General features: G+C 44.7%; 1 protein-coding gene across 10 annotated transcripts in view; it reads left to right on the top strand.

Annotated features, from left to right (window-relative positions):
- Positions 1-15591, top strand: part of ACTN1 (actinin alpha 1) — a gene marked incomplete at both ends in the record, with an annotated part of 80836 nt that overhangs the window by 23973 nt on the left and 41272 nt on the right. For 9 of the 10 annotated variants that reach the window (XM_079537858.1, XM_079537859.1, XM_079537860.1 and 6 more), the window contains one exon: positions 11342-11456. In XM_079537858.1, the coding sequence (XP_079393984.1) occupies positions 11342-11456 (115 nt within the window). Of the gene's footprint in view, positions 1-11341; positions 11471-15591 lie in introns of all 10 variants that reach the window. The other variant, XM_079537856.1, reaches the window with a different exon arrangement.

Below are 15591 nucleotides of genomic sequence, written 5' to 3' on the forward strand. Positions count from 1 at the left end.
TCCCTTTTAATCCTTGATATAAATTCAACATCTGATTTCTTTTAAAGAGATCTTCCTTCTTTGATGAACTACACAAACAGCTTTGAGACAAACAAGAAAATTAAAGTCAGAATTTATTTAAAAAAAAAAAATTTTTTTTGGTCATCAGTTCAAGAAAACTAAGAGAGATGCATTCCCTTAAAGCCAGGTTATCTCCTGCTTCGCTTCCCAGGCTGGAGTCTTGGCTGCTGTGGGGAAGGCAAGGGAGCATGAGATGGAGCACAGAGCATCCTGAGGGAAGTGGAGGACAAATGTTGTGCTGGGGAAGATAGCCCTGCCTCCATCTATTGATACAGTTGCTGCTGTCTCAGGATGTCTGAAACACTGAACCACAGCAGCCTGGAACAAAGCTCCTGCTGTAGTTATTCCCCTATCATAGTTTGTAATCTTCCGCTTCCTTTTTTCCATACTCCTGCTTTAAGCTCTCCATCCTGGTCTGAGCACTCACGCTGAGAAGACCCGGACTGACCTCCCCTGCCTCCTTGCTCCACCGCAGCTCATGTCCCTGCTGTGTATTCTGGTACAGCTCCTGCTTCACACAGCACTGGCCCAGCCTGACTTCCCTCAGTGTTCTTTGTGGTCTCCTGGCTCAGGTACCCAGACACCTCTATGCCAGTTTGTTTGGTGATGTCCACGTGTACTCACAGGGGCTTGATGCACATCTGAAAGCACACCTTGGCACATCCAGGGTTTGTGTGCTGCGTGAGGATACAAGATCCCAGTGCCTGCAGTATGTGCAGGGGGAAGGTGGTAGAAACTTGTGCTGTCACGCAGGAGCCCTAGGGCCCATGAAGACTAATTAGACCGCTCCTTGCTCTGTGATGCTCACTGAGGAGCAGCTTGCTACTCACTGCTAGTGTAGACAGTTTAAATCCTGTTTTATCCACGCTCTTAGATGATGCATTCATGCCTCAACAGGGAATGTGTCTTAAGATCCCAGAAAAGACCATCCTCATAATCTTACCACCCACAGTAGCTGTAGCACTTTTGGTATCCAATTAAGTCACGATGCAATTCAAATTTGAATATGACCATTACCATAATAAATACTTTTCCCAGAATGTAGAGTACACAGACACTCGTATGTTTGGATTTGTCTTGTTCTTGGCTGTTTCAGTTGTGACTTAAATACATAACACAGACAAACACAGACAAAAACCTACAGCTGTGCAAATGCGTGCACTCACCTAGCAGTTGCAGCCTGCGAGGAGACGTTCCCAAGGTTGGCTCCCAGTAGTTCATTGAGGCTTTGACTGTCCTGTGTGTATGCTGCTGGAGGCCTGCAGGTTGAGTGAGCCCCAGTAGAGACTTGCTCCTTGTGCATGAAGAGGTGTGGGACTCAGCACCATCTTGATTCTTAGAGGCAACAGCTGTAAGAAGTGACAGTTGCTACTGCTTTGTGTGTGCAAATGATAGAGCTCATCTACCTAGGGGTGTGCAAAGGAGCAATTCTTCCTGTTCACAGAGTCTATTGGAGTTAAAATTGCACATTGTTCAGTTCCTCAGGGGTGGAAAGTGGGGGTTCCAGCTCAGAATCCTCAGGTTTGCATTTTTCTTTTTAAAAGACATTTAAAGCTCAGGGAGATAGAGATGAGACTTTTTTTATTTTTTTTTGTAGTGTCTTTATGTAAATATCTAAAATCTAATCTACACCCAGATCAGTTAAAACCGTTCATCCAGTAATAGCTGTGACATTCCCTTCTCTGGCCTGATATTTCATTTCCCTCCAGAACGGCTGATGGATCTGCATTAAAACTCCCACAGGGGCTTGCAGTTATATTATGTCTAAATAGCTGCAGCATCCTTTTCCCAACCTCGATGAAGCAATCCAGTCACACTCACACTGATCCAAACAGACGCAGCAGATAATTCTTATAACCCATCACTTACAGTCATGTTCTTCAGTTCACATCTCTCCTGTAGCTCTTCTTTCTTCACCTCAATAAACCTGAGGTGCCTGTCTTTGCTTTCTAGGCCTTGTGTTGCCTCTCCCATTCTCAGTTGTCTGTGCTGGGATCTCTCACATCTATCAGCCTGGTACCAGGTACTATCTGCTGCAGCCTGCTCATTACACCTTCTTGCAAACATTTCATTGCTCTTGTTTGCCTTGCCTCTCACTGAGAAGGAACTTGCTAAAAACAGCCACAGTTTTGCAGTTTTTTTTTCCCTTCCAGTTAGGCTGCCAGCACCACTGACATGGACCAAGTGAGAGTAAATTGCATTGTAGCAGGAGGTTGTAGCTTTTGAGCACGGTGGAAGCATCAATACATAACCACTGCAGGGAAACTAGTCCCAGGGTCTTGTATAGGAGCCTGCTGTTCAGATGCAGTTTCATAGCTTGTGATTATAGATACGTGAATTATTTGTGGCTCTTTTCACAGAAGGACAGTTGGGGATGCTATAATTTAGCTCACTGTCTTCTTTGGATTAAATCTCTTTTGTCATGATCCTGGAAAGGACTTGACGAGCAGTAGGTTATGGGTGTGCTGAGCCCTCTGCCAAGCACCCTGGCTGATGTTGTCTCATGCTGAGTTGTGCTGTGTCTGCTCTTATATCTGAGTCTTACACAGAAAGTGCTTTGGAGCACAAAGCAGCTTTTCACTATCAGTCTTTGTATCCCTGAGCACAGGAAGGTCTCTGCCCATGGTAGTATGTGTGCATCAGTGTCATCTTGACTCGGGAGCAATTTTTTAGGGTTTTCAATAATCGCATCTGAAGTGAGCACAGACTTTTTTCAAAAAGAGAACAACTGCAGGTGTTTTTTCAAAAGGAGAATCCTCAGGAGCTGGCAGCTGTGTTTCACAGCTGTGAATGAGGTGAGACCCCAGATTGACAGCGTGTTTTGTCAGGCAGAGAGGTGATGACTAAGGGAACAGGTTGAAGCAAAGGTAATGGTGTCTGTGTGGATGGCAGTGTTGAAAGTATGGAAGCGGAAGACTCAGATGGGCACTAGTCTAGCTCAATTTTTTGCCATACGTTTTAGACGTTTGGATCACCAGTGATAGGAATTGAAGCCCAAATATGTGCCATTGGGAGCTCTGGGTATACAGGTATCATTTCTGATTCCTTGCTCTTCATCAGGGAGCTCAGGCTTCACATCAGACATCTGTTCGGAGTTCCATTTCTCACTAGAAATGATGTAGATTTCTTTAGCCAGGATGCTCACCACCACCAGTTAGAAAACCAGATAGTTTCAACTTTCTTCTTCCCTCCAGTGCAGCAGTCACTGACATTCTGCAGACCAAAAACCAGCTGCCTGTGCTAATTCTGCAGCATCTGTACAGAGCAGTGGGCAAATACATTAAGTTGTTTCAATTATCTCACCTGTTTACTTAGCTCTGTATTTAGTAAGTCTGGCTAGATGAAGCTGTGAATTCCTCTTCCTGCCTTCCCTTTCATCAGCAAAGTAAACAGCCAAGGAAGAGCCTCGGAAAAGGGAACACCTGGGAGCCTTCCCACTGAGCAGCCGCTCTGGGCAGCAATGGGCCAGCTGGCAGCGTGGGGCAGTCCCACGGTCTGAGCCTGGGCTGCACAAGGCCTTCCTCAAGCCCCAAGTCAGAAATTGCCATAAGCCAGTGTGCACACGGGCTGCCCCAGAGAGAGATGCCTCTTCATGCTGACAGCGTGTTTCCTCGCCGCAGGTGTGAAGCAAGCCCTGACAGCTCTTTTCTTTTGGTTGGCAGCTCAGTTTTCAACCAGATTCAGCTCCCTGCACTGCTGGCTTTTTGGGCTTCATAGAAACTTAGTATAACCCTTTGCTTTTCCCCCAGCCTGACACAGCCTGAGTGACACCCCACCCACTGAAATCAATGTAGGGCCAGAGTAAAGTACCTGAGAAGCTTTGTGTGGTAAGGTTTACAGTGCAGGCCTGCCATTGGGTGTAAAGCTGCTCAGGCATGTTGTTCATCCCAGTGCTCTGGCCTAGCTCCGTGCCGGGTGGCTGCAGTTTAGCCTCTCCAGGCTGAACAGCCTTCTTTGCAGTGGTTTGCTGCCACTTTCCAGTCCATAAATAGTTGCATCCCAGTGCTCAGTAAAATGATTTCTTTCGGTTTATCCCACAAATGCTATAAAGGATTTGGGAAGCTCAGCATATAAAGTGCAGAGACCAGCTCTGTTTAATTTTTGTTATGAGAGATCTTGAAGTGAGTTGACGTTTATGAGCTGATTTCTTAGGAGACAGAAGAACATAATGAAGAGACTTGGTAGTCTGAGCTTCATCTGTAACTGTAAAAGACCACACTACTGGCTAGTTGATCTCATTGTGCTGGTTTATGCATGGTTTTTGTGTGTCTGAAGAATTCTTGTAACTTCCTAGGTATTTGTGCTCCCTGGTAACTCTGGGATAAAGAGTGCTTGTGCTTTACTGCTCTGAAATGCCAGCTGAGTCATTGATTTAATGTCCAGGAGCTTTCAAACGGCAGAAACAAATGCCTGAAATGGTGCAGCTCCATAGCAGAATTGGAATAAAAGGCTCTGGAGGAACAGATATAGAGAAGAACAAATATTTATCCTGTGATGGAAGGGAAGTGCACTGGATTGAGATCTCTGCCCTCATCACTTTAGCCTGTTCTTAACTAATAAAAGGATCGCTCTGACTCAAGGGCAGTTAATTCCATGCCAGAGGAAAGGCAGCATGGTAGGTGGTTTGATTTTTTTTCCTTCCTCTCTTCCATGGGAGGGAAGAAAGACTCTGTTCTGTTTGCCTGAGTGTAAATGAAAAACTCCCACACTGACTATTTCCTTAAGCTCCTTTTAAGTGATTTGCTGATTCACTGCCATTGCCCAAAAGGATGGACTGATTGTCAGGAGGGTTTTGTTTTCCCTGTGCTCCTGTTCCTAGGTCTTCTGGACAAGGAGAGATTTGGTGGTGAGCATTACGTTCCCCATGAGAATCTAGCCTGGCTCATGTGGATGCAGTCAGGACTGGGCTCCTCCTGTCCAAGTGTTGTTCTCATCCCGAGCTGCAGAGATGGGTTTTGGGAAACTGCTTAAGTGGTATGTGCTTCAAAGCAGTGACTGAGTTCTATCCTTCCAAGCTTAGACTGTTCCCTGGAGTTGGAAGATGCAAGTAATTCCTGAGTCCCCAAATGGTTCTTTAGGTGCTAGTAACATGCTGTACAATGTAATGACACCTCCCCTTTTGAGTACATAGCACTTCAGGAGCAGTGTGAGCTGCATTTCGTCTTTCATCCACACTTGGAACACAACAGCTGCAATTAGACCAGAACAGGACATTATTCCTGATGCATGTGGTACTAAACTCCTTTTGTGTAGGCAATGAAATAAGGCTGATTTTCTGTAAGGATTTTTTTCTGAATACCCATTTTTTTCCTAAGAAAATGGGCTAACTCCATTGGAAAGTAAAGTTCTCTGTTGTGCAGCATTAGTCTCACTGACCAGCTGTAATTCTGTAGGTCACTCTCACTGTAATTCTGTAGGTCAGCTTCTGACAATGGAACCCTTGAACACAAACCAGGCTCTTTAAATCACCTGAAGAACTGACTCAGAGTTAATGCTGAAAGGATTTATCAAATGCCATTCTTCTTTCAGGAGTTTTTGGGTGGCATTAAATATAGAGTAATGTGCAGAGAAGCCAAGGCTATGTTTGAGGTTGGAAGATGAAATTGGACAGTATGGCCAAACAAAAGATTCAGATTTGAACAAGAAGCCCTTGGGAACTACCCAGAGTTGCAATGAGGTTTGTGTAGAACATCTCCAATCCCTAGAGCTTCTCTGCTGGTAGATCACAGACAGTGGTTTTGGTGTACCTAAAGTCATGGGGAGACCACCAGCAGTTCCTTAGGTGTGAAAGTGTGGCTGGGAGAAAGGAGCACGAGAAGCACCGTGAGAGAGAAACCATGTGACACTGGGGTTAATGTTAGTGATGGATTGGTGCTGAGCACAGGGTGAACGTGGGCTGCGAAGTTGGGATTTGTTTCCTGACCCCTCAATCCAAACAGTTTCCATTAATGAGCTCTCTCATATGTCTGGTCGAGGAGGAGGTAGAGGTTGAGGTGCTGTGGGTTAGGATTTTCTTCTTCCATGTGGTGTATTCAGCTCCCAGGCTACCAGGGTGGAAGGGAGCCCATTGTGGAGCAGCTGGAACTGCTTAGTAGTAATTCCAGGGCTTAAAGAAACCTTGTGTGCAGCAGTTTTCTACCCACTCTTAAAAAACTGTTAGTCGTTATTGGGTGAGTGCCTCAATCCATGTTCCAGACAATTTCATTCAAATGAAATCCCTTGCAGCACGTAGAATGCATTGCAAGAACAAGCAGCTTTGTGTGAGTGGCACTGTCCTATATGGTGCTGTGTTGGGCAGGCACTGCAGTGATGCTGCCTCCAGACCAGGCAGCAAACACCGCTGCGGCTGTGCCTGTGGAAGCCCAGGTGTGCTTGTCTGGATGAAGGCCATCAGAGGAAAAGCACTTGCAGCTGGTTCAATTGATTTTGTTTTCCAGCTGTACATGATGTATTGTGTGAGTATCCTACTTTTCTTTCTAGTGTTCCAAAAGGGAATCTTCCTGTCATTTCCCTTGCAACACTAGAGGAAAGCTTAAACCTGTACTCGCAGCTTACAGCCTGTTCAAGACCTTGCCATACAGGTACACATGCAGTAGTATAAAAGTGTGCTCCTTGTTACTGTTTGTGTGCCAGTAGCACCATTCTCCCCCTTCACAGAGCCAGAGCTTTGTGGACACGTTGCAACAGCAGAACTGGATTGAAGTACTTGCCTAAAACTCATCCCCCAGCATAAGTACAAGGAAGTAGGATCTCTTGGTGGCTGAGCTCTGCCTCACTTGGAGCATGGTCCTGGCATGCCAGTGAAGCAGTGCTCCAACAAATTCTTTCTTTGGTTACCTAAGCCAATTCTCATTGCTGTCGGAGGGGAGGCGAGCAGCACTCACCGCTTAAGATCAATTAGAGCTTCTCTGGGGCTGCTGTTCAAAAACAACAGGCTCTTGGCTGTATTGGGAAGTTTACACTCACCCATGGACCACATGGAAGAGGGATTTAGTAAGGAGAGAAGTGAAGAGCATCTGGAAAGGTCAGATAAAGCTGGAATGTCACTGTCACAGCCACACAGAGATAAAACTGCCCATTTGTTATTTTTTTACTGTGGTAAAAAAATTCGTTTATGTGGTTGTGGTAGCTTTGACATTTACATTGCTAAAATTGCTCTGAGGCTGAAGTGCCTTATGGCTGTTTTCTTGCAGCAAAGAGCTCACTATAGCTACTCTCAGCAAAAGCTGTCTCTGAACTTAAAATGCTGGCTTGCTGTCTTGCTTTCCCAAGTTGCAGGAATATTGTGCGAGCCACTCAGGTACCAGAAAGGTACAAATTGTAGCTATAGATGGGAACAAGGGGAGGTAGAGAGCAGCAATGATAAGTGCATGTGTGCACACATACTTCTTCCTAGGGCATTCCTTCACTGTGAGCATTGAACAAGAAACAAATCTTTAGGGGGATCTTCTGTGTCCAGTCTATGGAAAGATCCAGGGGCCAAGAAACGCAGCTCTGTCTGCACCTCTGCTAAGGTTACCATAGAAAATGTATGGTGTGGGATTCACATGAAGAAAATCTACATGGCAGCGTCTTCTCATGCTGTTATTTGGTAAAAGTAGTTTTCCATTTCTGTGAAATTTTCCTAAATCACAAGGTTAACAGAGTATTCGTTTTCTCTTCCTCTGGACAGAGAACCAGAGGTAAGCATGAAGATAATTCCAAGCTTCTGTACCTGCAGACTGAGGAAAAATGTCTGATGCTTAGAGCAGTGGTGTGACTTCATGGCTACAGGGGCGATGCCTGTGCTCAGCACTGCAGTTCTGCCCTCGCTCCTGGAGACAGGCAGCACAGGGGCTCAGCAGCTCAGCTGGTGGCTGCCACTGTGACGAAGGGTGTGGGGAGGAGGGGATCTGGTACTAGGAGGTGGATGGGGCGAGTGGGTGGTTTCAGTAAGTTTCCTAGAATAACAAAAAGGATCTTGTGCAGTTGCATGAGGCCAAGTCAGTAAAAATGACTCCAAACAAGACTGCCAGGATTGCAAGACTCAGTGGACACCAGAAATTTCAGCTCTTCCTTCTCCTACTCCCCCCTCCAACTTTTCTAGCACGTTTCTTCAGCCTTCTTTCTTCTGTCTGTCACATTTCCTTCCAATCTACTACTTGGAAATACGAAGGTATTTTATTCCTGAGCAGCGTGTGCAGCAGATGTAGCGTAAAGCAGTTTCCTGCTTACTCTGTTTTGACAGATGTTGCTGAGGGTTGGTCTGCAAAGAGTACTCTGTGAATCCCATAGCTATAAATGCCCATTCTTATTAAAAGCATTCATAATCCGGCTTGCTTGTAAAATGGCCTAATGCATCCACATAGAGCTGCTGTTTCTTGCTGTTTCCATATATTGTTGTACTGTTTGTGGTGTTAGGGAGTTTACATATGACCTGAAGGGTACCACATGGAATGGTGGAGGTGGCTCCAGCAGTACAGTTAGAATGCTGGCTCTCAGTTTTTCCACCAAGCTTCAGGGGACTCTTGCACCAGTAAAAGTAATCTTAGTTATGTGGCCAAACTTTATAACAGTGCAAAGTTTAGAAGGTCTGTGGTTTGGTTTTAATGTGTTTCTTGGCAACATAAACCCTGTCACCCTTTCTTCAAAATGTGCAAAAAGAGGCCCAGTTATGCTGGGCTTATCCATGATTTAGAGCAGAGATTTCTGATCTGCTTTAGGCTGATAAATAAGAAAACTGTCTTCAGGGAAATCGTACAAGAAATAAAAGTGCAGTCTGGTGGCCTGTGAAGTAGATCTTAGACTAGGGCCAGTGACTAACTAAGTATCTTCCTCTTTCTGCTTTCACAAATGAGGGGGAGGTGTATGGGCATCCATGACTTTCCTGACATAACTTGCTCTCATATTTTGATACTGTATTTGGTAGAGCATTTGAAAACATCTATGCTCTCATTTGCCCTCTGGGGGAGTGAAGGAGCCTAGCTGCAAACACGAGCCAAGTAAATGAGCCTCTTCTCACATAAGACAGTGCAGGTGGTAGAATGAATAAAGTAGTACCAAAAGGATGTACTTCAGGATGCAGAGTCTATTCACAAGTAAAGCCACTCTTGTTCTGATAATAACAAACAAACCACGCTTCTGTTTCTCAGGGGAATAACAATAAAAAGCGATAAAAGGTACTTAATGACTTACTCTTTTTTGAATCTTCCAAATCTGGAAGGAAACCAGACCATCTTGAAAATGGAGATCCCAGACTTTCACAATACACGTTACCCATCCAAAGAGCTGTTGCCGTGAAAATATTTACAGCTGCACTGTTTTCCTGCCCTGTCCCAGAGCCCCAGCAGAGAGCAAGGCCAGAACACAACGATGTAAAGCCCAGCAGCTGCTAAGTCATGCTTCTTCCTAGGAAACACTCTGCTCTACACTATTTGCAGCTGTGTAAGCATGAATGCAAGCAGTTTAACACAGGAAGACCAACCTCTAGAAAAATAAGAAAAGCCTTGATGCTCTTTGCCATTTGGGGTGGTCTTTATTTTGAATTCCAGCACATGGTGTAAGCAGTGGTGAAGCATTCCTGAATTTTTGGCGTGCCGTGCTTCAGTGTCAGCAGGGTCCTTCCTGTTGCTGTTGTGCAACAGCCTAAGATGGCAGGAGTGCTGTGGTCCGCTCTACCCTCCATTTTTGCCCAATTTCCTCTTGCAAAGTCTTGCCAGACTCTGTTCCATACACTAGCTCAGCAGGAGACTTGGCATATCAGGGAAAGCAAGCAGTTCTTCACTGGTCAGTGAGTTGAGTTGGCTCTGGAAGTACTTCTTAAGAGAGAGAGGGGAGACCTCCTTTTCTGCGGTAGGACTGAGATTTTGGAGCTGGTTAAGTTTTGAGTAACCTCACCCTTCTATTTAAGGAGTGATTGAAGGGTTATCCATCTGTACAAAGGAAAAGGTTTGCTTGGTGTCCTGTTCAAACACCATGAAGCTCATTCATTAGTACTTAGACAAACTTGTCCGCCCTTGTTCTTTTGCTTCAAACTCCTGCATCTCCAATTTGGGCTCTTTCATTCCTCTGGTTGAGGGTATGTCATGCTGAGATTGTTTTATATTTGACCGTCCAATGATAGCACTAGCTTTTCTCTTTCAGACTTGCTTTGGCACTTTTGAGATAACTTCTATTCTCATGTCACTTACAAATTTAAACCCAGGCTTGGATCTCGTAACTGACGAGCTCGTCTTGTCCCTGAGCAGTGTCCATGTGCCCATTGCTCAGAACAAACGCTGACAGAGCACATCCACAGAAAATGTGTGCTGTCATCACTTGTGGCAAAGTTCATTTCTCTCATATGAGAGATTCTCTTATTCTGAGCACTTGAGGTCAGAAGGCATTTCCCAAAGGGTGTTATCTGGCCTGAAAGCCACTGACTGTGTTGTAATTTGGACTTCAGGCCCTGCTCCACTTCAAACACATTACTGCCGTGGTCCTGCATCATATCACTGATTGTGGAGTGGCTGTGATCCCTCTGCCAGAGGCAGTCAAGCCGTGGGGATCTGGGGCTCTGCTAGACAGTAGCATAGGTAATGATTACTGTTAGCCTTTGGAGGACCTGTGCTTCTACTGAATATGAATATTGAATATGGGTGGTTCAGAAAGCATTTGCTTCTCCACATAAGCAGTTGTTGCAGCTGCAGGGGGCGTGTGAACAGGTAGGCTGGAGAGAGGCCCTGCTCAGCAGTGGGCTATGGGAACACCAGCAGCAGGACCGATGCTACTGGGATGTGGTTTGTGTAGTTGAGTTCTCTGCCCCTCCGAGGTTGCAGACTTTGGTATTGGAATAGACTGGAGACAGTTGACAGAAAAAAATAAAATCATTGTTTATAATGCACCGACCTAGAGACAAAGAGGTCTGGAATATTGTTGTCCTTTTTCTTTCATATTATGTTAATGTGCGTCACTTAACACCTCTGGAGTCCCTAATAATGTGAGTCTGTAGCATACCTTAGAAGTTTCGGTGTGATGTAAACCAACCACAAAGTTTAGAGGCCCTTCCAGAAGATCAGGAAGACCCTGGAGCCATGAATCTATCAGACTTCCTTTGCATAAGTGCACCCTGCAACTCCTTTGGGTATATATATACTAACACTTGTGCTCTGTAAGATGGAAAAAGGTGATAATCTAACTGGTGTTTCATTCTGTATCACAGTACCCCTAGCAGCACTTCTTCAGTACTGAACTGCTGTGTGGCCTCTGGGAAGATTACTGACTGCTCTTTTTTTTTTTTTTTTTCTTCTTTCCTGTGTTTTAGACATTTACAGCATGGTGTAATTCTCACCTCCGCAAGGCTGGGACACAGATTGAGAACATAGAGGAAGATTTCAGGGATGGTCTTAAACTCATGTTACTTCTGGAAGTCATTTCAGGTGAGAGAGGTTGTGTATGGTGCTCTCAAGTGTCCTTAGCATCTCTGTTCTGAAATCTGTCTTCCCCTTTTCTTGTAGAACAGGGACAGCAAGGGCTCTAATGCTGTAGATTTTGCTGGAACAAGAACAGCTGCTTTCTGATTCAGAACAAATTCTCTCTAACGAATATCTTGTCTCCAGCAGTGACCATGAATGTGCTTTTGGAATGTGTTCCAAGCCTCACGGCCTGTGCATGCTGCCCATTGCATTCCTGCTTCTGCCTCTCGGCTTTCCTCCACTAGCCAGGAATGCACAGCCTCTTGTGAAGACTCAGGCAACGTCTCTCACTCCTTGGCAGAGCTGATGAAGCAGCTCTGGAAAGAGTGTGGGAATGCTACACTGGCAAATCATACCAAAGCCACATGACAGTGAGAATAGGATGGAAGTTGTTGAAAGAGGAAAGTCAGACCAGTAAATCTTCTGTGTCATTCAGTTTCAGCTGTGACTGAAGTTTTTCCATTCTAGTTTCAATCTGAGCTCAGTGCTCAGGCCTTCAGGAAAAAAACAAAAAAACCCCAAAAAATGAATGCAAAACAAAATCCCAGAAAACTATCTGAAATAAAAACGGTGACCAAATTAGGTCAGATTTGTTTTAATTCCCTATCACAAATGTCCCACTATTTGACAGATATCTCCCTGAACAAGGATTATTTTGTATAAGCAATAATTCCTATTGATGTACTGATGAAATAAATACCTTTAAAGTACTGTGGGAGGCATCATAGGGGATAAGAGTGTGAAACTGGGGCTGTGTGCTCAGACTTTCTCCTGATGGCTTTCAGTCAGTAAGAGCAATTCTATGACTTGCATCCCTGAGCTTCTTGGTGTGTTTTGCAGTAAAATTGCTGTGAGAGAGGCACTCAAACTACCTTCCTCTGCTGCCCCTCTTTTCCTAACCTTCTCCATCTCCTGCAAAGATGCTATCAGTGTGTATACTCTTGAGAATTTATGGATATAAGGTAATACCTTTAAGCTTTTGCCCGTGCCAGTAGTTTGAAGGGATCAAAGTTCAGAGCATTGCTCCTGTAGTGTCTGGTGTCTGTGAGAAGCTAGCAGGCAGAGTCCTACTTTTCTGTGCTTATTTTTTTGCTGATCTATTCCTTTCCAGAGGGGGGACTGTAGCCAGGAAGCTGGGCCAGATGGGTCCTAGTGGCTTTCGTTCTGATTGCTGAGAAGGAAGATAGGGAAAGGGAACATGAATGGAGGACGGTGGATGACTACAGCAGGCTGGCTGATAACACAATAGATCTCATGCCTCACACAGTTTGATATCCTCTCCTCATCTCCTACCCCTCCAGTGCTTTTGTCCTGATGGGAGCCCACTCACAAGTGTAACCAGCGGGCAAAGGCGTGGGGAACTGCTGTAGGCCTTGGGCTACAGAGCATCCTTTCTACTCTTCTCCTGGAGCCTCTTTGCAGCAGCTGGCCCTACCTCTGACCTTCATCTTGGGATGCAGCAGCACCTGGGGAGCTGCCTGAGGGGAATGAGTCCCCTCCTCGTGCCTTCCCTGTTGGCGAGGGCTCGCCTGCATGCTCCTGCCATGGCTCTTGCTGATGGCCTGCCAAATGGGAGAGGCTCCAGTCAGCCCTTAGTCTTCTGGTTCAGGCTCTGGCTTTCCCCTCAACTCTTGGCTCTCCACACACCTTCCTTTTCCCGTGTTTTGGAGAACTGTGGAGCTGCTGACAGGAATTTGGCAGGGATGGGATTGCTGCACTACTCTTTTTCTCTAAGCCAGCTTAGCCTTGGGCAGAGCAACAGCCAGAGGAGGCTTCAGCCATGGGAGCATGGAGCCGGGCAGAGCCAAGTGCTACCTGCTCCTCGGCAGTGGGCCTGGAGGTGAGCGAGGGGGAGCAGTAGCACTGCAGATCTCGTCCTGTTGGCTCTGTGCTAGGAAGTAACAGGTGGGCCCCACAGAAATTGCCTAGTATGATACACTTTCATTTTTCACTGTGTTTCCTTTCCCTGACAAAGCCATTTTAAAAATACCACGAGACTTGAAAAGGCTGAGCCTTTTCTGTGTGTGTTTACTACTTTAAAATAAAGTCATAAGGCTTTTTTTTTTCCACCAAACAGAATGGAGGACTAACTGAAATTTTTCCTAAAAAGATTTGCTGTAAGCAACGTCTATGCCAACACTTCCTTGCATTATTTGGCTTTAATGAACAGCCTTGGGACTAATACATGAGAACTGGAGAATGGAAGTGAGTAGGCCATTTCCATTGTCTGAGCTGGGAGAAGTACTAAAAAATAGAGCAGTAATGCAAACAGCTGAAAGTAGAACATATTTCTAGCAGGCTTCCATTTTTAATGGTCTACTGCATTAATACTGCATGGCATAGAACCATATGAAGCTTTGCTTTGAAAATCTAAATTTGTAATAAAGTTCAGGACTGAAGGCAATAGCCTTTGGGTTTGGGGACTTTCTAAGTTGACCAAAAATTATTTTAAGACAAATATGCTACTGCACTGTTTCAGAGAGGGAGACTGCAGTTTTGCTAACATTGCTGGCTTCTCTTGGACTCTGATGTGGTCAGAGGGAGAGATTTTGCCCTCCCCAGCCCTAGGCTGAGTAAGTTGGTACCCTCCCTTTGTGGGCAATGCACATTATGCAACCACAAGGTGAATGGGATCAGCTTGCTGTTCCAGCTGAAATCCAACCTCCTTCATTTTTCTGTTTTGCAGTCACATCAGTTAAAGAAAACAGTTATTTTTTTAGCTGACTCGAACCATTTGTTGACGTTTGGCAGCATAAATCAGCTTAAGTCTTTTCTGAAACTACATTTGTTAAAATGACATTGTGAAGCTGTCACAAAAAGTGCTTCCACTTCAGTTTACAATGACTGGCGTTATCCAGATGGAAAAAGAAAGCAACACACCATGACGTGTACTTGATGGTCCATTAAAGTGAAGGAGATTTTTTTTAATCCTAAGAAGTTACTAGTACTGTAAATACATCTTTTTACTTAAATGATATCATTTTGAAAGTGAGTCTGCTTTTATCCTTAAGTCTGACACCAGCCTACAGCAGTAAAGGATTTTCTTTTCCAGACTTCTTTCTTTTTGAGGACATGGCTGTGGTGATAATCTGCTTTTCTCCCTTGTAGTTTCTTCCCTCCTTTGTTAGGAAACAAGCCATCCACTTTAATATGAAAAAAATGAGCTCAAAAAATGCTTTTCTTTCTCACCCGTAAGCCTCCAATAAAGCTTTTGAGTCAGCTCACGTTGATTTAAATATTCATGCTCAGGATATAGCAGGAGGCTCTTGGAATTGGATCCGAGACATTACTTGCCTGAACTTGCCCATTTGATCTCTTTTTAATTATTCCATACCTTCTTCTTCAGAATGCAAAACCTTGCATTTTGTTTGTATTTATTGTATTCTGGAGCCTTGATCTGAAACCTGAGCTGCTTTTTTTGATATCTGGTTATGTGAGTCACATATAGGTGTCTCCTGATGTCCTGTCTGTATTTCCAGTAGAGATTCCACTGAAAAGCCCATTTGTCTGTGCTTTTAATTTGCTTACCCTCAGTATTAGGTTAGCATGAACAAAAGCAGGCCATGAGAGCAGTTGCAGGCAGCCAATCAAGAAGGGCACAACTCTTCATACAGCTCTTTTAAATAAAGAAGGTCAAGAAAGTGCTTTTCCAAGTTTTCCAGCATAGTTCCAGTAAAGATCTGGTGTGTGCTCTGAGACTCACTCAGTTGTCCCAGAGCTACGCTGCTTCCCTCTCTGCCTCATTATAAGCATTTAAAATGCATACTGTTGTGTACGAAAGCATGACAAAGAGTTAGAAATACACTCAATGCGTTTAGTGAAAAGGAATAGAGATGATGGTCCTTATAGAGCTGCTCACTGCAGAACTGATTTTTATTTCCTAGTAGGTGCAGTTGTGACCACTTGGTGCAAAGACTAGAGAGATTTAAGGTCTATATCCTGGCTGGGGAAAAGAAAGCAAGGTATAAGCTCATCCTGGTATTTGACAGTAGGGAATTCTGAGGAAAAGAGATTTGATTTGTAAATTGTTTGTTGTAAACACTGGAGATGAGTTGCTCACTTGTCTTCATGAGGAGGAGAAGTTAACTTCCTTTCCAGG

Source organism: Tetrao urogallus, assembly GCF_951394365.1.
Source record: "Tetrao urogallus genome assembly, chromosome: 6".
Lineage (NCBI taxonomy): Eukaryota > Metazoa > Chordata > Aves > Galliformes > Phasianidae > Tetrao > Tetrao urogallus.